The sequence below is a fragment of the Hipposideros armiger genome, unplaced genomic scaffold (assembly GCF_001890085.2).
Source record: "Hipposideros armiger isolate ML-2016 unplaced genomic scaffold, ASM189008v1 scaffold_287, whole genome shotgun sequence".
NCBI classification, from domain to species: domain Eukaryota; kingdom Metazoa; phylum Chordata; class Mammalia; order Chiroptera; family Hipposideridae; genus Hipposideros; species Hipposideros armiger.
Window position 1 is genome coordinate 246,565 of NW_017731637.1, and position 23,868 is coordinate 270,432.

Sequence of the window (23,868 nt, forward strand, 5' to 3'; positions counted from 1 at the left end):
AAAAACTGTATACTGTCAGGTGGGTACTAAACTAATCAGGGGAATCACTTTGTAAATTATATAAATGTCTAACCACTATGCTGTACATCTGAAATTAATATAAAATAATATTGAATGTCAACTGTATTTGAAAAATAAAAATAAAATATTTTTTAAAAAATCATTGGCAAGGCATCTGTCCTCCCCACCCCTTGTTTTTCTCTCATATATATGTAGAAATAGAAGGGAGCATGTTTATAATTTTGCATTAAGGGTAGCTCTTTCTAAACAAGATAGATATTTGAAAATACATAAAGCATATGATTGAAAGATTTGAGTACAGAAAAATGTAAAATGTTGTACACCAAAAGAGCAAACACAAGAAAATCTCCAACATATAATGAGAGGATTGACATTCATGACATATAAAGTTTACATACAAGTCAATAAGAAAAAAACATATAAAGAATATGATCATAAAAAATAACCCTGAAGTATAAATTGCTAATGAATATATGAGACTATTATCAATTATGCTACTATTTCAATAAGTGAAATTAAAATAATGAAACAATATTTCCTCTTATTAGATTGGTTAAATTCAAAAAGAATAAGACTATCCAGAGTTGGAGGTGTGAAAGAAAATTGCTACTCTCAGCACTATCGTCTGGGTATAAATTATTGTATTTTTAATAGGAAAAAATAGATCAAATTTTATAAAGCATATCTATTTTGATAGAACTATTCCTCTTCAAAAAGTTTACTTGACAAACATACTGGTTATTAAGGGCAAAGATATGTTTACATGAAAGTTCTCTGAAGCCTTATTTGTAGTAATGAAAAATAGAGAAAACTTAAATGACTAGCAATCAAATAGTTAAATAAGTAATGATGTATTCATTATTTATGAATTTCATACAATACATGAAAATAATGAAGGACATCTGTATTTATAACATTTTAAAAATATTTAAGATAATCAAAGGGAAAAACAAATCACAAAGAAATACACACAGTATAATCATAAATATGTGTGTATATATACATATATAACCATATATATGTGTGTATGTATATACATACGTATATATAGATAAATAAAGATCTAACAACTTAAAAGTGAATATATGTGCCAATATATGTTTAGGTGTGTGTGTTTTGTTTGCCTGTGGTTAGGGGTGTGGGGTTGTGTGGGTGTGAGGGTGTGCATAAATAAATATCTGGGAATATTTCCCTAATATATTTAGCAGTAATTCTTAACTTTTTAAAGGAATTTAGAATGGAAAAAGGGGACTATAATTTTACCACTCTATGCATTTAAACCATTTGTATATTGTATCTTAAGCATGTACATAGGTATTTCTTTTGTAATTCTAAATTATATAGTATATTTTGGTGTCATTCTATCATCATGTTAAACTCTAGGTAAGACGAACAGGGGATCATTTCCTGAAATCAGAAAAACCTAAACTGAGTCTTAAAAATAAGTGAAATCAAATAATAAAAAAATAGGATGTGTAGAGTATTTTCTGGTAAAGTTTCAGTTTTGGAAAGAAAAGGAGATGAAATACTAAAGAGAGAGAAAGTGAAATTTATAAAAATAAAGGAGAATTTAAAGGTATTTTACATTTTTTCATTTTTTTTCTTTTTAACAGATAATTGGTTTCACCTTAATAAGTACGAATAAATTAGGAAAGGATTAGAGAAAGGTATTAGAGAAAGAACAGAGGAGATTCGTGTGGAGACTTACAATTAAGCATCCTAATGCCCTAAGAAAAGAGGCAATTACATGGTCATATGCTAAATGGGTTTTAGAGAATTTTATATACTACATGTAAGGTGATATATTGTAAGACTACCATCTATTCCATTTCAAAGTAATCATTGGTTTTATTACCAACAAAATTTATTCTGCCAAATTTTCTGCCTATAGAAATTCCATTTTAGTACCAAAAATCAGTTGCTATCTGAAGCACTGCAATGGAAAAAGACTTCCATATCATAACACTATGAGCATGAAGCATTTTTTTGTTAAGTCTAGATATGGATCTCTATAACTCAGAAGTTATAAATTTACTTCAGCCATTGAAATTTTTTTAAATTAAATATAAAAACTACATTTCTATAACCAAACAAGAATAGTACAGAAAAAGTGTTGGCAATCAAAGATCATGTAGTTTCAAGCGTTTTTATTGAGCTTTTTTTTTTCATGTAGATTAGGAAAAAAAATTATATAACATAGCATCATTGCAATAATTACTCAAACTAAGGGCAAGTAAACTTTCTCCATTTACATTTGAACATACCAAAGCAATTAATGTATATTGTAGTCCACTCTTGTCCCCGGGATATACATTTCAAGACTCCAAGGGTGTGCCTAAAATTGTGGATAGTACCGAATCCTATATATACTATTTTTTTCTATACACACATACCTATGATAAAATTTATTTTATAAGTTAGGTATACTAAGAGATTAACAACAATAACTAATAATTAAATGTAACAATCTAACAATATACTGTAATAAAAGTTATGTGAATTTGGTTTTTCTCTATCTCTCTCCCAAAATATATAGTACTCACATTTTCACTTAAAGGAAGCATTTTATGGCTTCTTTTTGACATATCGGAATTGCCAGCATCACTACTCTTGTGCTTTGGGGCTATTATTAAGTAAAAAAGGGTTACTTGAACAGAAGCACTGTGATACCACAACAGTTGATCTTGTGAACCAAAATATCTAAAAACAAAATCACTCATAAAAGAGAGCCCTAAAACGGAATCAGGAGCTCATTAAGGGAGTCAGACTTAGGCATGTTCACACCCTGGTGAGGTGTGGACTTTTGGACTGTAGTGTTTGCTGCAGAAGCACATCATGGAACTTGCCCACCTCTCCCTGCCCCCACTTCCCTTCTTCCCATGCTGATGGTTACCTCAGAGTCTCATCACCTGGCCTTGACCATCCTTTTTGAATTAGCCATCACACCATGTTAAGTAGCCAATAGGAAAAGTTTCCTGTGTTCCTTGTGGTTTTTGCCTTTATCAATCCTGGATTTTTTGTCTTCCCTGGAGTGTAGTTTGGGTTGCTACCTGAATCTGCGTCTCCTGGGTTGTAAATCTTTTTGCTCAAATGATTTTTATTCTTTATTGCAGTCTAAACTTAATTTTGGTTGACAATCTGGTAACTGAGATGGCGCCTAAGTGACTAGCGGCAGGGAGTGTATATAGCATGGACATGCTGGACAAAGGGATGAGTCACATCCCGGGTGGGATGGTGCAGGATTTCATCATGCTACTCAGAATGGCACACAATTGAAATCTTATGAATTGTTTATTTCTGTAACTTTCCATTATATATTTTCAGACCACAGTTGATTGTGGGTAGCTGAAACCTCAGAAAGAGAAACCATGGAAAAAGGGGGACTACTGTATTTAATTCTTTCAGGCTATATTAGTGAATATTAATCTTAATTACAAAAATAATCACAGGCTTTATTTTGTGAAATGACATGTTTCTTAAATTAGCCTATTTTTCTGGGATTCCAGTCACTTTATACTTAATAATAATACATGTAATACTAAAATCAAAAAAATTAAGAAATAAAAGTTATTAAACTACCCATTTCTGGGAGTGTTTAATAATCTCCCAAGAAGATGATGGTTGTTTTGCGCCAGGCAGTGCGCATAGTAGGTGGAGTGTGGGTAGTGGAGTGGGGCTGTGTGGAATCCTGGGTCTGCCACTTGTTAGCTCTCTGACATTGGGCAAGATTATACTTCACTTTTTTGAGACTCAGCTTCCACACCTCTCAAAAAGTATCATAATAATAATAGAATCTATGGCTGTTGTGAGGATTAAAAACATTAGAATTTATAAAGGGTTTAAAACATTGCTCAGCACATACTAAGCACTATATAAGTGGTTCTGTTTGTTTTATTGTTTTAATCTTCCACCTCTACAATCAGAATTGTCTCAGGTAGAACTAGTCAAGTTTTTGGTAACATCATTGTAAGGACAGAATTGTGATCAAGATGTTCCAAGAGGCCCTTTTCTAACTTTCTGGCAAAGCCCAAAATTCCACATGAAACTTTACATTTTCAAGTAAAATTAATTCAAGAATGTCTGGAACATAGGAGGCATTCAATAACTTCTTGTTGAATGAATCCTTGGAAGGTTAAACTGCTGAGTGCCTGAATGAATGAATGCCATCTGGAAAAGAGTTTAACAAGAAGAATGGGCTACCATCAAGGGACTAATCTTCCAACCAGAAGTAAGTGAAGGATGAGACAGTGAAATGGTGAGGTTAAGGGCTGTAAAGATACATTTTTTTCCTTGTAATTTAATTTACAACTCATTCTAGCCATAGAACTACACAAATGAAGAGTCCCTGCTTTTCTCTTGATTCTAATTCTGCTTTATCTCTTTAGGGTCATTTCCTATTATATATAGTTCACAGTCAAAGTCAGATATATCATAGATTTGCCCTAAAATAATTATGTAAATAAAAATATGTGAATCAAGAATTTTTGAAGAACGCTTGAAATACCCAGTAGACTTTATACACCTCGTCACCTTTAAAGCTACAACACAAGTATTGGGTTGTCAGAAAAGTCATGATGCATTTTTGCAACAAAAAACATAGAAAAAAATATGTCATGACTTTTCCGACAACCCAATACAAGAATACTAAAGAAAAGCTAATGACTATATTTATATATCATTCAAAATATAGAATTCATTTCCATTAATTGTCATAAAGAATTTATGTGAAGAATACTGAACAATAAATAGTGAAGACTAAATAGTGAAGTATAAATAACTAACATGTTTCAGAAAATATTAAAGAATACATATAAACTTTGGAAACCTATTGGAACTTTTGGAAGAAACAAGTAAAACACACACTATATAGGGAGCAGTAAATCTATCTTTTTTCTTCTTTGCTTACTACTACTCACAATAAGCAAAAATGTAAAATTCAATAACATGACTTTGAACCTTCCCCACTCCGTACTTCTTAACATTTAAAAACATTTCAGTAATAAAAAATAATTCTCATTCAATTATAGATAATACTAGAATAACATACATCTGTTTATAGAAAGGACCCTCTCAGGTTATCACCTGCAGATGGCCTTTGTTGAGGAAAAGGTGAGTGGATATGGGAGCCAAATAAAATAAAACCAAAGCTACTTCTTATTATCTACTAAGCTTATTATGAGTTATAGGATACATGCTAACTGCGTTTTTTAAAGGACATCATTCACTAATCTTACTGAGACAAAGATTCAAGATTTTAGGATGAAGACATTAATGGAGAAAAAGGTAGGAAGTCTATTCCTTACTGACACACAAGGGATAGTCTCTAGTATTATTTAGTGAGAGATTTTCCTTCAAATGTTGATTTAAAAAAATACTTTAAATTGACAGGAAGGTACAGAACTATCCCATACACTCCCTGCCCCACACATGCATAGTCTCCCCCATGGTCAACGTTGCCCACTGGAGTGGCACATTTGTTACAACTGATGTACCTATAGTGACCAATCATAACACTGAAAGTCCACAGCCTAATTTAGCATTCACTCTTGGTTTTGTGCATTCTATGGGTTTAGAAAAATGTATAATGACATGTATCCACAATTATAGTATCATACGAGAATGTTCACTTCCCTAAAAATCCTCTGTGCTCTGCTTTCATAACCCTTCCCTCACCCTTAAGCCCTGGTAGCCACTGATCTTTTTATTCTCCATGTTTTGTCTTGTCTAGAATATCAAAGGCAATATATTTGGAATCATACAGTATGTAGCCTTTTCAGATTGGCTTATTTCACTTAATAATAATATTCATTTAAGGTTCTTGCATGGCTTTTCATGGCTTGATAGCTCACTTTTATCACTAAATAATATTCCATTGCGTGGAAGTACAGTTTATCCAATCACCTACTGAAGGACACCTTGGTTGCCTCCAAGTTATGACAATTATAAATAAAGCTGCTATAAATACTTCTATGCAGGTTTTTATGAGGACATAGTTTTCAATTCCTTTGGGTAAATACCAAGAAATACAATTGCTAGGTTGCCTGGCAAGAGCATATTTAGTTTTCTAAGGAACCACCAAAATGTCTTCCAAATTGGCTGTACCATTTTGCATTCCCACCAGCAATGGATGAGTACCTGTAGCCCCCACATCATCACCAATATTTGGTGTCATCAGTGTTATGGTTTAGCCGTAATAATGGTGTGTAGTGGTATCTCACTGTTGTTTTAATATGCATTTCCCTGATGATATATGATTGGGGCATCTTTTAATATGCTTATTTGTCATATATATATATATGTAATATATTTCTTTTTTTGGTGAAGTGTTAGTTAAAGTCTTTGGCTGATTTTTAAATTTTATTTTATTAAGAAATAGTCATGGTCATTGGTTACACATTGCTTTCGTGCTACAATGGCATAGTTGACTCTTAAGGAGAGCACAGCTCACAGTGGCCCATGCAGGGATCAAACCAGCAGCCTCGGTGTTATCAGCACCATGCTCTAACCAACTGAGCTAACTGGTCACCCTGGTCTTTAAATTGGTTTGTTTGTTTTCTTACAATTGAGTTTTAATAGGTCTTTGTATATTTTGGATAGCAGTTCTTTATCAGATGTCTTTTACAAATGTTTTCTCCTGGTCAGTGGCATTATCTTTCACAGATTAGATTAATTTTAATGAAGTTCGCTTATCAACTTTTTCTCTCATGGGTCATGCCTTTGTTGTTGTACCTAAAAAGTCATCATCATACCCAAGATCATCTAGCTTTTCTCTTATGTTATCTTTTAGGAGATTTATATTTTTGCATTTTACATTTAGGTCTATGATCCATTTTGAGTCAATTTTTGTGGGAGGTATAATTTCTGGTCTAGATTCCTTTTTTTTTTTTTTTTTTTGCATGTGGATCAAGTTGTTCCAGCACCATTTGTTGAAAAGACTATCTTTGCTCCATTAACTTGCCTTTGCTTCTTTGTCAAAGATCAGCTGACTGTATTTATGGGGATATATTTCTGGTTTCTTTATTCTATTTCATTTTTCTATTTGTTCATTCTTTCACCAGTACCTCACTGTCTTGACATTAAGTAATATCAGTCTCCATATCAATAGATGCAGAAAAAGCATTTGATGAAATATGACAATTTATGATAAAAAAACTAAATAAAATGGATATAGAAGGAAAGTATGTCAACATAATAAAGATCATACATGACAAAGCCTCAGCTAATATCATACTTAATGGTGAAAAACTGAAAGCTTTTCCTCTAAAACAAAGAAAAAGACAGGTGCCTCCATCACCACTGTTATTCAACATAGTATTGGAAGTCCTAGCCAGAGCAATCAGGCAAGAGAAAGAAATAAAAGGCACCCAAATTGGGAATAAAGAAGTTAAATTGTCACTTTTTGCAGGTGACATGATTCTTTATATAGAAAACCCTAAAGACTCCATCTGAAAACTATTAGAAATAATAAACAAATATAGTACAGTTGCAGGATACAAAATCAATGTAAAAAAATCCATTGCATTTCTTTTTTTTTTTAAGATTTTTATTAAGGAATTGGGGGGATGGGAACAGTGCTGGGGAATTGGGGGAAGGGGAACAGACAAGTTGCTGTCCTTTTGTTCTTCAATCTAGTTGTGGAGGACGTTGCTTCACTGGCCCAAGTTGACACCATCATTGCGCTCTTCCTGGGCGAGGCAGATCAGTCGCTGGCTTCTGGACGGTTGCTCACTGCGGCTGCTGGCCGCTCATGCTGGCTGCTGGCTACATACAGTAGCCCATGGCAACCCACTGCAGCAGGGGCTGCAGCCTATGCCATCACTGGCGACTCGCAGCAGCCCAGCTCCAGGTTGAGCTGTTGTTCAGTATCTTAGCTGTAGAGGGCAGTGTAATTGGCCCTCATATGTGGGATCCGAACTGGGGTCCTCTGGCGTCCCAAGCCAGCTCTTAACCATCGCGCCACTCGGCAATATACAGATTTAATGCAATCCCCATAAATGGCATTTTTTAAAGAAACAGAACAAGAAAATCATCAGATTTGAATGGAATCACAAAAGACTTCAAATAGCCAAAGCAATCCTAAGACTAAAGATCAAGGCTGGAGATATCACACTCCCTGACTTCAGCATGTACTACAAAGCAGCACTAATCAAAACAGCATGGTACTGGCTGAAAAACAGACGCACAGACCAATGGAATAGAATTGAAAGCCCAGAAATAAACCCCCATATATACTAGCAGATAATTTTTGACAAAGGAGCCAAAAACATACAAAAGAGAAAAGAAAATCTCTTTAATAAAGGGCGCTGGGAAAATTGGAAAGCCATGTGTAAAACAATGAAACTAGACTGCTGTCACCATGTACCAAATTTAATTAAAAATGGATCAAAGACCTAAACATAAAACCTGAAACAATAAATTGCATAGAAGAAAAGTATAGGTGCTAAACTTATGTGCCATGGGTTCAGAGCAGATTTTATGAATTTGACCTCAAAGACAAGAGAAGTAAAAGCAAAAATAAATGAACAGGACTATATCAAACTAAAAAGCTTCTGCACAGCAAAAGAAACCAGCAACAAAACAGAGAAGCAACCAACCAAATGAGAGTAGATATTTGCCAACAACAACTCCGATTATGGGCTAATATCTGAAATATATAAAGAATCTGTACAACTCAACAACAACAACAAATCCAATTAAAAAATGGGCAGAGGACTTGAACAGACACTTCTCCCAAGAAGACATACAAATGGCCAACAGATATATGAAAAAATGCTCAACTTCAATAGTTACCAGGGAAATGAAATCAAAACCACAATATCACCTCACACTTGTTAGAATGGCTATCATCAACAAGGCAAGTAATAACACATGTTGGAGAGAGGCTGTGGAGGAAAAAGAACCCTCATACACTGCTGGTAGGATTGTAAATCAGTACATCCACTATGGAAAACAGTGTGGAGTTTCCTCAAAAAATTAAGAATAGAATTACCATATGACCCAGCAATCCCTCTTCTGGGTATCTACCCAAAATATTTTAAAATATTTTGTAAAGATATGTACCCCTATGTTCATTGCAACATTATTCATGGTGGCCAAGACATGGAAACAACCAAAATGTCCTTCAATAAATGATTGGATAAAGATGTGGTATATATACATAATGGAATATTACTAGGCCATTAGAAAAGATGAAATACTGCCATTTGCAACAACATGGATGGATCCTGAGATTATCATGGTAAGCAAAATAAGTGAGACAGAAAAAGTCGAGAACAATATGACTTCACTCATATGGGATATTAAACTAAAAGCAACAAACAAACAAGACAAACAAAGAAACAGCAACTCAGACAACAGTTTAGTGGTTACCAGAAGGTAAGTGGGGAGGGAGTATGGTAGAAGAGGGTAAAGGGGATCAAATATATGGTAATGGAAGGAAAAGTAACTCTGAGTGGTGAACACGCAATGCACTATATAGATCATGTACTCGTATTATAGAAATATACACTTGAAACCCACATAATTTTACTAATCAATGTCACCCCAATAAATTAAATGAATAAAAAAAGTAGTCGCAGCCTCCAATTTTGTTTTTCTTTATATTGTGTTTGTTGTCCTGTGATCTTTTGCTTCTCCATATAAACTTAAGAATTAGTTTTTCAGTGTATACAAAATAACCCATGGAATTCTGATTCAGATTGCACTGAATCTATACATCAAGTTGGGAATAACTGATACCTTGACAGTCTTAAGTCTTCCTATTCATGAACATCTCTCTATTTATTTAGCTCTTCTTTGACTTCATTCATCAGAATTTTGTAGTTTTCCTCAAATAGATCTTATACATATTTTGTTAGATTTATACCTAAGTATTACATTTTTGGCAACTCTAATGTAAATGCTACTGTGTTTTTAAATTATAATTCTATTTGTTCATTACTGGTATGTATGGGAAAGCAACTGACTTTTGTATATTAACCTTATATACTGCATCCTTGCTAAAATCACTTATCAGCATCAAGGGTTTTTTATGTGAATTTGTTTTTCAGATTTTCTACTTAGACGATCATGTCTTCTACAGAAAAGGCAGTTTTGTTTATTTCTTCCCAATCTGTACACATTTCATTTCCTATTCTTGTCTTGCTGCATTAGCTATAACTTCCAGCACAATGTCGAAAAAGAATTGTGAGAAGACACACCACTCCTTTTGATCTTGTTTGACCTTAGTGGAAAAGCCTCAGGTTTCTCATCTTTACATATGCGTATGATGTTAGCTGCAACGGTTTTTTGTAGATACTCCTTATTAACTCAAGGAAGCTCCCCTCTATTACTAGTTTACTGATCATTTTTATCACAATTGGGTGTGGGATTTTGTCAAATGCTTTTTCTGGATGTATTGAAATAATCATGTGATATTTTTGTTTTTAGTCAACTGATGTGATGTAGTACATTAATTGGTTTAGAATGTTGAACCAGCCTTGCATACCTGGAATAAATCCCCCGTGGTCGCAGTATATAATTATGTTATACATTTTTGGATTGTTTTTGATAATATTTTATTGAGAAAAAGCTTGCTTTCAAATTAAATTAGAATTTACTTTTCATCACAAGTCTCAAGAGTTTGCCTTGATTCTTTGATTTACTTATTTGACTTTAGTCTTAAATACTAATATCTGAGTTTTTTAGTTGGTTTTCAGTACAAGACTATTTTTCTCAGAGGTTACTTGAGTTTTTTCAAGAGCTTTATTCCCTCAATAATTTTCCCTTATGTTTATCCTATGTTTCCTTTCAGTTTGATCATATTTATAATAAATAACATTAATCTCATAAGGTATCAACCAGAATTTTATAAGAAAAAGTTGTAATGCATGAACTATAAGAAAAATACATATAATATGAAACTAATTGAATAACTATTAATACATTTATATTAGTTTACTAGAGCTGCCATAAAAAGTTACCACAGACTGGGTGGCTTGAATAACTGAAAATTATTTTATCTCAGTTCTAGAGACTACAAGTCCAAGATCAAGGTGTGGGCATATTTGTTTTCTTCTATAGCCATTCTCCTTGGCTTACAGATGGCTGCTTTCTCACTGTGTTCTCACCTGGTCTTTCCTCTGTAAGTGTGTGTGTCCTGGTATCTCTCTGTACACCCAAATTTCCTCTTCTGATAAGGACAAAATTGTGATTAGATTAAGGTTAGCTTTAATCCCCTAATTTTAATTTAATTACCTTTTTAAAGGTTCTCTGTCCAAATACAGTCATACTGGAAGTTAGGGCTTCAGCATATAAATTTTGGGGGGACATAATTCAACTCATTAAAGCATTCTACCTGATTACTCTAGATACTGCTAAAATTGCTTTCAATGTAATATTAAAATAATAGGATTTTGGAGATAAGATCTCCCATACCTTCATTGTAGAGATGATCAAAGTGAGACCTACATAACATGGTGGACGCAACATGTTAAAAATAAAATAACTTATCAATACAACCAGAGTTAATATTCTTAAAGATTTATTTATTTATTTATTTATTTATTTATTTATTTATTTATTTATTAAAGATTTTATTGGGGAATTGGGGAAGGGGAAGATCACTGGGGAATCAGGGAAGGGGAACAGACAAGTTGCTGTCCTTTTGTTTTTCAGTCTAGTTGTGGAGGACGTCGCTTCACTGGCCCATGTTGGTATTGTGATCATTTCACTCTTCCTGGCTGAGGAAGTCGGTCGCTGTTCATTGGATGGCCACTCATGGTGGCTCACAGCACCTCACACCAGCTGCCAGCCACTCATGGTAGCTCATAGCAGCCCACTGCAGCAGGGGCTGCAGCCTATGCCATCGCCGGCAACTCATGGCAGGCATCCCAGCTCCAGGTTGAGCTGTTGTTCACCATCTTAGCTGTAGAGGGCAGTGTCACTGGCCCTCATATGTGGGATCTGAACCGGGGCCCTCTAGCATCCCAAGCCAGTTCTTAACCAATGCGCCACTTGGCCGGCCCTTAAAAATTTATTATTATTACTTGAATATTGTTACTTAAATACTGGCTTGAATATTTCCCACTGCTTGAAAGAAAACAAAGTTCATTCTTTAGCAAAGCCTGAAAGTATCATTACCACAAAGAATATTATATTACATGCTAAATATTGCTGCTAACAACCCCTCACTAACTCTCTCCAAGCATCTCTAAATTATTTGTTTATAGAAACCTTTCTACCATTTTTTGATTGCTTATTGTAAAAGCAGTTCAAACTATAGCAATGTCAACATATTTTGCATGAAAACTTGGTAAAGCATTTCATGAACTATTAGAGCAAAAATAAGCATCACTATTTAATTAGGTGATTTGATTTACAGCAAGTAATTAAGTTTATTTAATATAACTGGTTAAGAAAACTCTTGCTGTATTATGCTTATTAAATTATTCTCTCAATGTTAGCAGCATTTCCCTCATTTGTTCTCATGTTGATAATTTCCAATATATTAAATGTTTGGTTAAATTAATTAAAATTTATATATATATCCTTCCTACAAAGTCTGTAGAACTATCTCTACGTTGTTGAGATTAATTATACTTTAATTTTCAAAAAGCTTACACATTTTCATAACATCGTATCTTATCCTTTTGTATACACACACACACACACACACACATACACACACAAATTCATTTAAAATACAAGCTATTTGTTAAACAACCTTGACCCATCTGAAATCCAAGAAAGTAAAATAGGTCTCAGACAAGTTGAACAATTGTCACAGTATTCAGGCATTAAATCTTATATTTATAAAGGAGTCCTCAGGCCCTCACTCAATTTTGCCGTTATTTTCCAACCTTCTTACCTGGTGTGTGGTATGAGCTCAGCCAATGTTTGTGGAACTAATACTATTTCTCTTCAAGTCAAACCTTCCATTTTTGTAATACCTTGATGTAGTTAATTGGGTTACTTAATCTGAAATTGATTAAAATATGTAAATAAAAAGAACAGCTGCCTTGATACTATTAAGAACTGATAGTTGGAATTCTCATAATGAGGAGAGAGACTTCAAAACCATGAAAAGGGTAGATTTTTGCTATAATTCCATATAGGCTGAAATTAATAGCTATTACTATCAGTGCTTAAAAAACCCTAAACTTATACCTAGACAAGAGAGTATAACTGAGGTTTATTGTAATGCTTAAATTATAAAGAAAATATTAATTATGTCCTGTGTATTTTGTTTAAAAAGAAGGTAATATGTTAGATTTTCAGCCAATGACTTTCATGCAATCTGATTCCATTATAAGGAACAAAATATTGTCATTTAAATCCCACCTATTTGGAATATTATTAGTGTTATTTTTAGATAACTTTGTTCTTGAATATCCTTAAATACTGGATTTTCTTGCATATTCACACATGTCCTTTCTGAAATAGTTTGCTAAGATTCCAAGACAATCTATACAGTCACCATATAGAAGGTAGATTACTGGCCTTATTTCAAAGGCAAATGCTGCTTATATGCTCTGGGGTAGTGATTATTGTTCTTCAACAGAGAAAGCCACAAAACTCAAAACTGCTTCTAGAGCCAAAGTCCTAGCCAGAGTTGTATCAGCAACCAATAGCCCATGAAAAAATGTTAAAACAGTAAGTAAAACTAGAATAGAATGAGAAAATACATAGGAAGGACAAAAATAAAATGGTTCTATACAAAATCTGTTATATTTTAACAGCTATTACAGCTTCTTGGCACCTAAGCTATAATCACATGATCAGTGCTATGTAATAATATTTACAACAACATTTGTTTGACCAGATAAAAGTCAAACTGCATAAAGGATAAAGATGGAAATAATCAATATTATTAAAACCTTTTATTTTATTATTTTATATTAAATAATAAATTCTTTAACTAAAATAATTAAAAACAAACTCATATAAAAATTGTATTGGTGATATGTTTGCCTAAATATTATTTACGTAGTACCTCCCTTCACCAACCCCCAAAGGAATTACCTATTGTGTCTTTTGTCTCCTACAGCACTTACCAGTGTTATACACATAGGGGTCAGTCAACAAAAATTATACACAAAGCTTTGTTATTTTCTCTTCACCAATCATCAAATTATTCTAAAATAGAAAATCCTTTAGGAAGCCTACCGTCAAGGTATTACAAAAATGGAATGCTTGATTTGAAGAGAATTACTATTAGTTCCACAAAATTTTGTTGAGCTCATGCTACATACCAGTGCCATCACACAAGCTAAATATGGCAAAATAAAAATCACAGTTCTTGGTTTCAAGGAGCTCACAGTTTCATGAAAGGGGGAGACATATACACACTAAAGTATAATATATAATATGGAAAATGTACATGCTCCAGACATAGACGAAAGAATGCAAACCCAGCCTGAGAGAGGAAATGTGGGCGCATTTATGAAGCCTGAGTCTTAACATCTTAAAAAGTGAGTAGGATCTAGTCATAGCTAACTGCTAGGTAAGAAAACAGAAAGAAGATGCAGAGTTAACATTCACAGAGTACAGCATAGGAGAAAAAATACCAGCAAACTGGAATTGCTGAGCACAAAATGGAAGTTAGGAAGGGGTGAAACTAGGCAGAAAGTCAGGGTCTGGATATGATATATCTTGTAAAGGAGCTTGGGTTTTATCTTATAGGATCTACAAAGTTAGGAGTAGAGAACCAGGTTTGGGTTTTAAAATAACACAATATAGCATCATTATTCGCAACAGCCAAAAGGTAGAAACAACCCACATGCCCAGCAACAGATGAAGAGATGAGTAAAATGTGGAATATACATACAATGGACTATTAGTCAGTCTTAAAAAGGAATAAAATGCTACTACATGGGTGAAGCTTGAAGACATTATGCTAAGAGATATAAGACAGACACAAAAGGACAGATATCGTATGATTCCACTTACATAAAGGCACCTAGAATAGTCACACTCATAGAGACAAAGAGTAGAATCGTGGTTCCTACGGGCTAGGGAGATGGGGGAAGGTGGAGTTCGGTTTAGTGGGTATGGATTTCAGTTTAGAAAGATGACAAAGTTTTGAAGATGGATGGTGATGGCATTTACACAGCCATGTAAATGTATTTAATGCCACTGAACTGTATACTTAAAAATAGTGAAGATGATAAATGAAATGTTATGTATATTTTGCCACAATAAAAATATATAGTAATATTTATTATACTCTAATAGAATTTTAATATGGAGCATATTTATGTATTAAATATCCTGGAGTGTGAATTTGGATGAGACAAGATTGGAGCCGGAAAACTGGGTGAGGCACACTAGTCTAAGACTATCTCCAATAGGGAGCAGGAGGAGTAAGGCTAGAAGTGAGGGAAACGATTAGGGAAACACTCAGGAATATAACTGGAAACAAGATTACCAGGCTTTGGTGGTTGACAATTATCTGCCCTCAAAAACTTGGTGGTTTGAAACAATAATTTATGATATTTTCACAATTTTGTGGGTGTCTTAGTCAGTTCGGGCTGCTATAACAAAGCATTGTAAACACATAGCTTCAGAATTCAGTTTTGGAATTACAAATCACCAAATTATAGCACAGGCATTAGAGATCTTAGAGAGCTTTACTACATGTTTCTGTTTCCAAGAATTCAAGCAAAAGATAATTAACCCCTATTTAGAAAAAACTGTGAATATGCCTCCTAGAGTAAAAAGAAAATGGAGGTGGGAATAAGTGTAAAATTTTTCTATCATATGTATAATTTATAGGGAAACACAGCAGGAGTTTATATTATATCTCAAAACCATCAAACTTTTCTTGAGTAACTATAATGTTACTGTTTCATAAATTTCCAAAATATTACGTATTGGGGTTTTATATTTTTTTCAGGAATATGTGGGTTGGGATAAGCTGTTAAATCCATAATTTCAAAAACAGGTAATTCTTAATTGTGTTTAGCGATGAGTGGCGAAGAAAATATGGACCATTAAATAATAACCCTAGAAAAAATAACCCTCCAAGTTAAATGTAAACATTTGTGTAAAAAAAACAAAAGAAGTGGTTTTTCATCACTGACAAACTAAATGACTGCATCTGAATAATGGAAAATAGCAGATCTATTGCTAGCCCTTGACTGTCAGTCATCATGGAGTCAGAAGTACAGTTTTATGCAAAAAAAGTAATTCATATGAGAACCATGGAAAGGTGTCTAGTACACAGTAAAAATTTAAAGACATCATTATTAACCTAATGATTTTGTGTAGCTTTTGTTTCTGTGACAAAAGCTACATTGGGAAGTATTGCTTATCCTGTGGATATACATATTTTTTTCAGGTGAATATAAGAATATGCTTCTTTGAAAAGAAATTGCATAATCCTTTCCTTTTTGCATTTATTGAAAGCAGTATCAAATAAAAATTAAGTTTTATATGTAATTTTAAGTTAAGATTTTTATTTTATGTTTTATAAGATAAATTTATCACTTTTTAATCAATGCAGTTTAAAAGGAGACATTTATACAATGTTTTAGACATACGCATATACAATATTTAATTATAGAAGGAAAATAAATCACTTTCAGATGTGAATTAAGAGAAAGTGGTTACATGTCATTTACTTAGTTGTAAAGGAACTAATGGGAATTGAATTCCAAGCTCTAAAAACCTAGTGTTAAATTAAATGCCTAATGACCTGTCAAAGTTTTGTCAGCCAGGCTGACAAGTCCTGAAAAGCATTTGCTCCATCCATTATACAGTGACTGGCACTGAAATGTTTGGTCCCTGGGAAGGGGCTGGCTAAGGCATCAGGGAGCCTGTGATCCAAATTCTCATTATCTGGCAACAGCAGGTGTATGCACACACGATGAACAGAGAGCCGGGGCTCAGAAACTGGTCAGATGGGAGCGTGCACCTGAGTTCAGCAGAGGAGAAAACTAAGCTAGAGGGATGGATACTGCTTGATATCTCCTTTATAAGCCCATAACTATTTATATCACTCAGGGTCGTCTCATGTATTAAAATCCTACCATATGCCTAGCATTTTTATTAGCAGTGCTGTGATATCAGTTCCTGATTCTGAGGTATAACAGTGTAGCGTTGGGTTCAAAGAGCATACATAATCAATGCCTAAAATATATTTAAAATGCAGGTTAAAAGGATAAATTAAAATCAAGTGTCTTCTATTAACAACAGAAGTTGCTCTTGAGAGCCTCTAACTGAAGAATTAGAGTATGGACAACCTTAGGGACTGGGATAAAATTTATATATTATACATTTTTTATGATAATTTATATTTTAATATAAATGGTTTGGAATACTGATTATACCAATAGGCTACAAGAAGGATAAACCTACTTTTGATACTCAAAAGTGTAATGCAACCCACCAGGCATTGATGAATAGTCATTACAAATATGAAAATGTTTAGTGATGAGCCAACCCTTTCTGTATAGGAAGAAATGATACTTCGTTTGCATAGGCTGTCATATTGGGGGTCCACGAGAGGATAAACAAAAATGATAATAATAGTGTAAATAAAAAGAAAACTACAGGCCAAAAATGGAATTAGTAGTGCTAAAAGCCCATGATATCAAACCTTGATTTAATATCTGATTCAAATACTGTTTCAACCTCTGCTAGACATATAATCTTTATCAGCTAGTCTGGAATCTTCTGGGTTGCACCAATGGTGTAATCTATTACATGGACCCTCTCTAATCTGGAGAGGAAGAAGAGGCAATCTGCATGATAATACCCTTACCTTTCTCTCCCCTGTCTCCAAAGAAAATGTCCAGGCCTAAAATTAATCCTCTCTTTTCTTTTGCTAATAGACCCTGTGGCACACCTTTCTTTTTATAAAAACTGCCCATTTTGTACAACCCCTTGGAGTATCTCTCTGCTTGCTAGAAGGGATGTTGCCCAGTTCATGAATGGCTTAAAAAAGCCAATTCAATATGCAAATTTACTTGGTTGAACTTTTTTTTTTTTGACAAGAAATAACTAATACTAATAGATAGCTTCTCTTTCATGGGCAAGTAAGTCATGATGTATTCTAAACTCTGGATTTGCATTCTTACGATTCATCTTCACAAATAACACTTGAGGTAGGCAGTATGATCCTATTTTAAAGGAGAGAAAGCAGAGACTCAAAAGATAATTTTTCTAATATCATATACCACATTAGTAGGAATGACTATTTTTAGTGATTCAGAAACAGAACAGAGTCCCATATATTTAACATTTTAGTGTTTCTCCATAATAGAGTATAAACTCTGTTAGGGCACACATATGCCACCGTGGAGTCCTAAGTGCTCTGCACGTTGCCTAGAATGTTTCCTGGAAAATATATGCTCAAAGAGTCAATAAATACAGAGATGAATGGATCAAGAAAATGTATAAAAATAATTTTTTGGTAAAAATCTAAACATATGTTACTATGTGAGAAATTCATACTAAAATTTTTGTCTTCGACAGCCCTGTGACAAGAATTTGGCAGCTTCCATTGATTCAACATCATTTGTAGCATTCTGGCTTATGAGGGCATGGGAAAAGAGTCTATGGGTATTTTGTTCCAGTGACTTCACAACAGTCATCGTGGCCAAAGACAAAGTTAAATCAGTTATGATATCAGGACCAGAATCGGTGTAGGCACAAAACAGAGCTGAGTTGGTTCACTGAAAAGCGAAACAGGTGAGCACAGCCACCTGTTACTGTGTTCTTTGTTTCATTTCATGGATAGGACATCCTGGGAATTTTATTCCAATCACCATTCATAGGCTATCATAAGAGAAGAACTTTGTAATCATTGTATCATCCCCTTAAATCCCATCCCCAAAGAAAACTAAATAAATAAAAAGATAATATTATGTCAATAATAGATCCTTAAGAAGGCTGGCTCAAATTCTGAGGACACATCATCTTGCCTCATTTCATCAGTTCTAATGCATGGAATTACTTTCCATTTTTATATTTTATACTTTAAAATCTTTAAACAGTGAAGGTTTTTTTTTTATCAATTTCTTATATTTGTATATTAAACTTATCCTAGTCCCTTTAAAGTACCAGGTCCCTGAGTCCTAAACACAAGAACCTAAGAAAATGAATTGGCACCCTTGGCATAGCTCAAACCAGCCTGTGTGATTTTAGAATCAGAGGCTATGCACACACAAAAAGCTGTTTCCTTCCTTGTTTGGGGAAAATCTTGTTTCAGCTAGCTTCAGGCTCCCATGACAGCTAGCTAAATAACTACAAGAAAAAACTCAAGAAAGCAAATTCAGGTATCTTGAACCTTAAATATTTAGTCAGTAACAAAGACAAAGCAGCCAGGGCTAATGTGAAATCATCACGCCATGTTCAAAAGAAATTGAAAGACTTTCATTCAGAAGTCATTTTCTTTCTTTTCATCTTATATAGTTTTCTCCAATTGTTGTTCTGGGATAAATAATTACTATAACTAATTTAAAAGAGTGAACAGAGAATCAAAATTGTCTGGAGGTAGAGGTAAACAGTTTTTTGAGAACTCACTCCACTCAAATAGTGATGGAAACAAACAAGCAAAAAACACAACTCTGCTGGGTGATACATATAATAAATTTGAATTTAGTTATTTAATACCTCAAATCCATGGAGTTTGAATGAGAAATTTACAACTGTCCTGCTATTTAACTTCCTTAACTTCTTTTACTTGATAAATCAAGAAACTGAGCCAGACACGAGAGAAGTTTGATAACTTTTATCTGCTGCTTGACCAAAGGTTTTTCCTTTATTATTAAATTCTAATGCATTTTATTAATGTGATACCTTAAAATTCACTAAGAGCCTTCACACACATCCATACATTATACCTGTCCTACAAATCAGTGAGGGAAAAATTTTATATGTATAAATATATATGTATGAAATCAAATTTTATAAATATTAAGTTCATTTATCACATGAGAAAACCAAAGCTCAAAGAAATCTGTGTGACCCTCTATAGTAACAAGACTTATAAATGAGAGCACCAGGACTCTCAGTCTGGAAATTCTAAAAATTCATTAGTTTTCTTCATTATGCCAGAGTACATGTGTCCATTTTAACAGAGATACCAAACCCATCACCAGTTATTAAACCACTTATTACTACTCTTCAATGTATTTCATAATTACTAACATAAATAAATATCAATCAAACAATAAATATCATCTGCTTACAGTTAAATAGAAATGTTTTAAAACTTAAACCTAATTTGGGAATACCAGTTTACCGCACTGTGATTCAATTCTTATGGCATTTTGATGGATAAAGTCTGGCCACACTCACCTCTTTCTGACGGTACTTGATGGCCAATTTTAGTCTTGCAAGGTCATTTCCACTTTGTTCTTCTATGAGACTATTGTCATCTCGGTAATTAAGAATGATTTCTAGTTCTCTGGAACTTCTTGTCTGATCCAACAGGTCCTTAGCAAATTGTTTGCATTGTCGGGACAGCTCCTCATACTCTGACTTGAATTCATTTTCCACCTTGCTCAATTCCTGAAGCTCCCAACTTAGCTGAAAGGCTGTGAGAAAAGGGTCTTCGCTTGACAGCGCAATGAGAGAGGGGCTGGCCAAGGCCTTGTAGATGTTGAGCCTAGAGCGTGAATGGCGGAGGCTATCCACATCTGAACTGGAGACGCATTCAACACAGTTGCAGCGGACCTCATGGGGTCTGGGCACTGAGACTCCTTTCTGAACTAAAAGTTTTATTATCTCATAATTATTTGTGTGGGCTGCCAAAATGATTGGTGTAATGTCCGGAGTAAATTCAGAGAACTGCTTATCAAGGAGTATGGGTGGCACCTAGAAAAGAACAGGAAAGCAGAGGTGATGAATATTTATTCATTTGTTCAAACCTGTGAATTTCAAACAGCATGCCACAGCAATGTCGAACAAGGTTCATAAATCTTTTGCCAGTTTTTTTGTGGGAGAAATATGGCTTTTTCCCCAAAAAAATGACAAAGGGAAATTAGAGAAAAAATAATTTTCCAATATAACGACACATTATTCTTTCTTTAATCTGAATTACAACATTTTATGAAATCATTTTTTTAAATTTAAATAATGTCAGCTATGTATGTTTATTTGTAAAATTTCCTATAGTCAAACATGTTTCAGTTACCTATCAACATTCATTTTTCAGTATTTACAATCTGAACAGAGATGTCTGTATAATGCAACCAATTACTTATAGAAAATTCATATAACTAATATAAATCTGATGCCCAATCCTTTACAAATATGAAATTCCCTGTCATTGGGTTTTCAAATTGTCAAGTGTAAATAGAATGAGGTCAGCAATACTTCAGATGAGGCACTTCAACAATTACTCAAAAAGAATGTGTACGAAGTGTATCATTATGAATGTCATTCTGTGTGTCTTGTCGAAGTCTTTGTTTTAAGGTCTGTTTTTGTCTTATGTAAATAGTGCTACCCTAGCTTTTATTTTTGATTTGCATTTGCATGAATTTTTTTTTTTTTTAATCTTATTTCAGTCTGTGTGTGTCTTTTGATCTGAAGTGACTGGTCTCTTCTAGGCAGCATATGTATGGATCATGTTTTCTTATCCATTCAGCCACCCTCTGTCTTTTGATTGAAGCATTTAATCCATTTAAATTTAAAGTGATTATTGATAAGTATGCAGTTATTGCCATTTTATTATTCATATTTATGATCTTTTTGTTGTGTTGTTCCTTCTTAAAGAAGTCCCTTTAACATTTCTTTTACTACTGGTTTGGTGGTAATAAACTCCTTTAGCTTTTTATTGTCTGGGAAGCTCTTTATCTGTCCTTTGATTCTAATTGATAGCTTTGCTGGGAAGAGTAATCTTGGTTGTAGGCCCTTCATTTTCATCACTTTGAATATTTTGTACCAATCCCTCTGGCCTGCAAAGTTTCTGTTGACAAATTTTTGACAGTCTTATGGGAGCTTCCTTGTAGGTAACTAACTGCTTTTTTCCGGCTGCTTTTAAGATTCTTTCTTTGTCTTTACCTTTTAATTATGACATATCTTGGTGTGGGCCTCTTTGGGTTCATCTTGTTTGTGGCTGTCTACAATTCCTGGGTTTCTACCTCTATTTCCTTCACCAGGTTAGAGAAGTTTTCAGTCATTATTTCTTCAAATAGGTTTTAAATCCCTTGCTTTCTCTCTTCCCCTTCTGGTACTCCTATGATGTGACTATTGGTACACTTGACTCCCAAAGGTCCCTTAAACTCGTCTCATTTTTTTTCGTGATTCTTTTTTCTGTTCTGACTGGGTCTTTTCCCCTACCATGTTTTCCAATTTGCCGATTCAGTCCTCTACTTCATGTAATCTGCTGTTTATTCCCTGTAGTGTATTCTTCAATTCTAACTAATTCTTTTTTGTGGTTTCTATGTCCTTTTTACGTTTCCTACCTTTTTGTTGAAGTTCTCACTGTGTTCAAACATTCTTCCCTGAGTTCATTGAGGATCCTTTTAACCAGTGTTTTAAACTCTAAATCTGGCAAATTGCCTCCATTTCATTTATTTATTTTTTTGGAGTTTTCAACTGTTATTTCATTTGGAACATTTTTCTTTGTCTCCTCATTTTGGCTGCCTCTCTGTGTTTGTTTCTATGTATTAGGTAGATCTGCTATGCCTCCCAGTTTTGGCAGGTTGGTCTTATGTAATAAGTGTCCTGTGGGATCTAGTGGTACAGTTTCCCTGATCACCTGAGCCATGATCCAGGAGTGTCCCTTATGTGAGTTGTGTGTACCTTCCTGTTATAGTTGAGCTTTAATTGCTGTTGGCATTTAATAGGTAGGTAGCCCCTTAGGCAGACTGACTATGAGGACTGGCCATGTCCACAGTGCATGAGATGCTCTGCAGGGGCTTACCCCATGAAGCAGGATTTTCCCCAGTTGGGCTCTGGTGCCTGCTGAGACCACCTTTTCAGTGTGCCACTTGTAGAACCAATTGGGCAGTGCTCTGTTGTGGTCTGAAGCTGGCCACTGTATGCCTTGGTTCTGGGGCCTCTTGGGAAGGTCTTCAGTGCAGGATCAAGTAAGCCACCTCCTGTGTCTAGCCTGAGTCTCCTGAGAGAAGCTACAAAGCGATCCAAGTTTGGTAGCTGCCTGTGTTGTAGGGTAGGCCATGTCAAACACCAAGGCCAGCTGCCACTAGTACCAGGCCTGTGGATGCTCAACAAGAGGCTCAAGGCATGCCAAGGCCATTGCCCGCTGCCTGGAGTCTTCAGACTTTTGAGAGTTTTTAGGAAAATCTGCAGCATGGGCTGAGGCCACCTGCCTGTGAGGAATAGCTGCTGAAAGAGGTTTGGATAGTATGTCAGTTGGGTGGGGCAGGATCTCAGAGAGTTACCAGGGTAGGGCAAGTGGTGTTCAACAGGTTAATGCAGATTCAGATTTGGCGCCCATCTGCACATGTAGGTTGTTTGGCAGTAGGGCTCAACACATGAACAATGGTGGCTGTCCTTCCAGCCATCACCCTGAAGCCACGCAATTCAGTTATTCCCTGAATGTCCCTGGCACCTTTCGAGCTGCTGTCTCTTCACTGGAGCTTAGGGCAAGTGTTTGTGAGTGAGTGATTCTGTGCTTGGGGCCTTTAAGAGGACACTTAGATTTCTAGAAGATTTCCGTCTCATCTGGATGAAATCCCTGGTGATTTTCACAGCCAGATGTTGTGGGGCTCTTCTTCCCGGCACTGGAGCTCAGGGCTGGAGAGCCTGGTGTGGGGCTAAAACCCCTTGCTGCTAAGAGGGGACCTCCACAGCTGAGATATCCCTGTAGCATCTCAACTGCCAAAGATGGGTTTAGGGACAGCCCATTACAGGTCTCTATCCCTTCTGCAAGTTTTGACATGACTTCTTCCA

General features: G+C 34.8%; 1 protein-coding gene across 3 annotated transcripts in view; it reads right to left on the reverse strand.

Annotated features, from left to right (window-relative positions):
• The window catches only part of TRPC4 (transient receptor potential cation channel subfamily C member 4), a 233,384-nt gene that overhangs the window by 117,317 nt on the left and 92,199 nt on the right, over window positions 1–23,868 (reverse strand). For all 3 annotated transcript variants that reach the window (XM_019658677.1, XM_019658678.1, XM_019658676.1), the window contains exon 4: window positions 20,305–20,823. In XM_019658677.1, coding sequence (XP_019514222.1) covers window positions 20,305–20,823 — 519 coding nt within the window. The remainder of the gene's footprint in view (window positions 1–20,304; window positions 20,824–23,868) is intronic.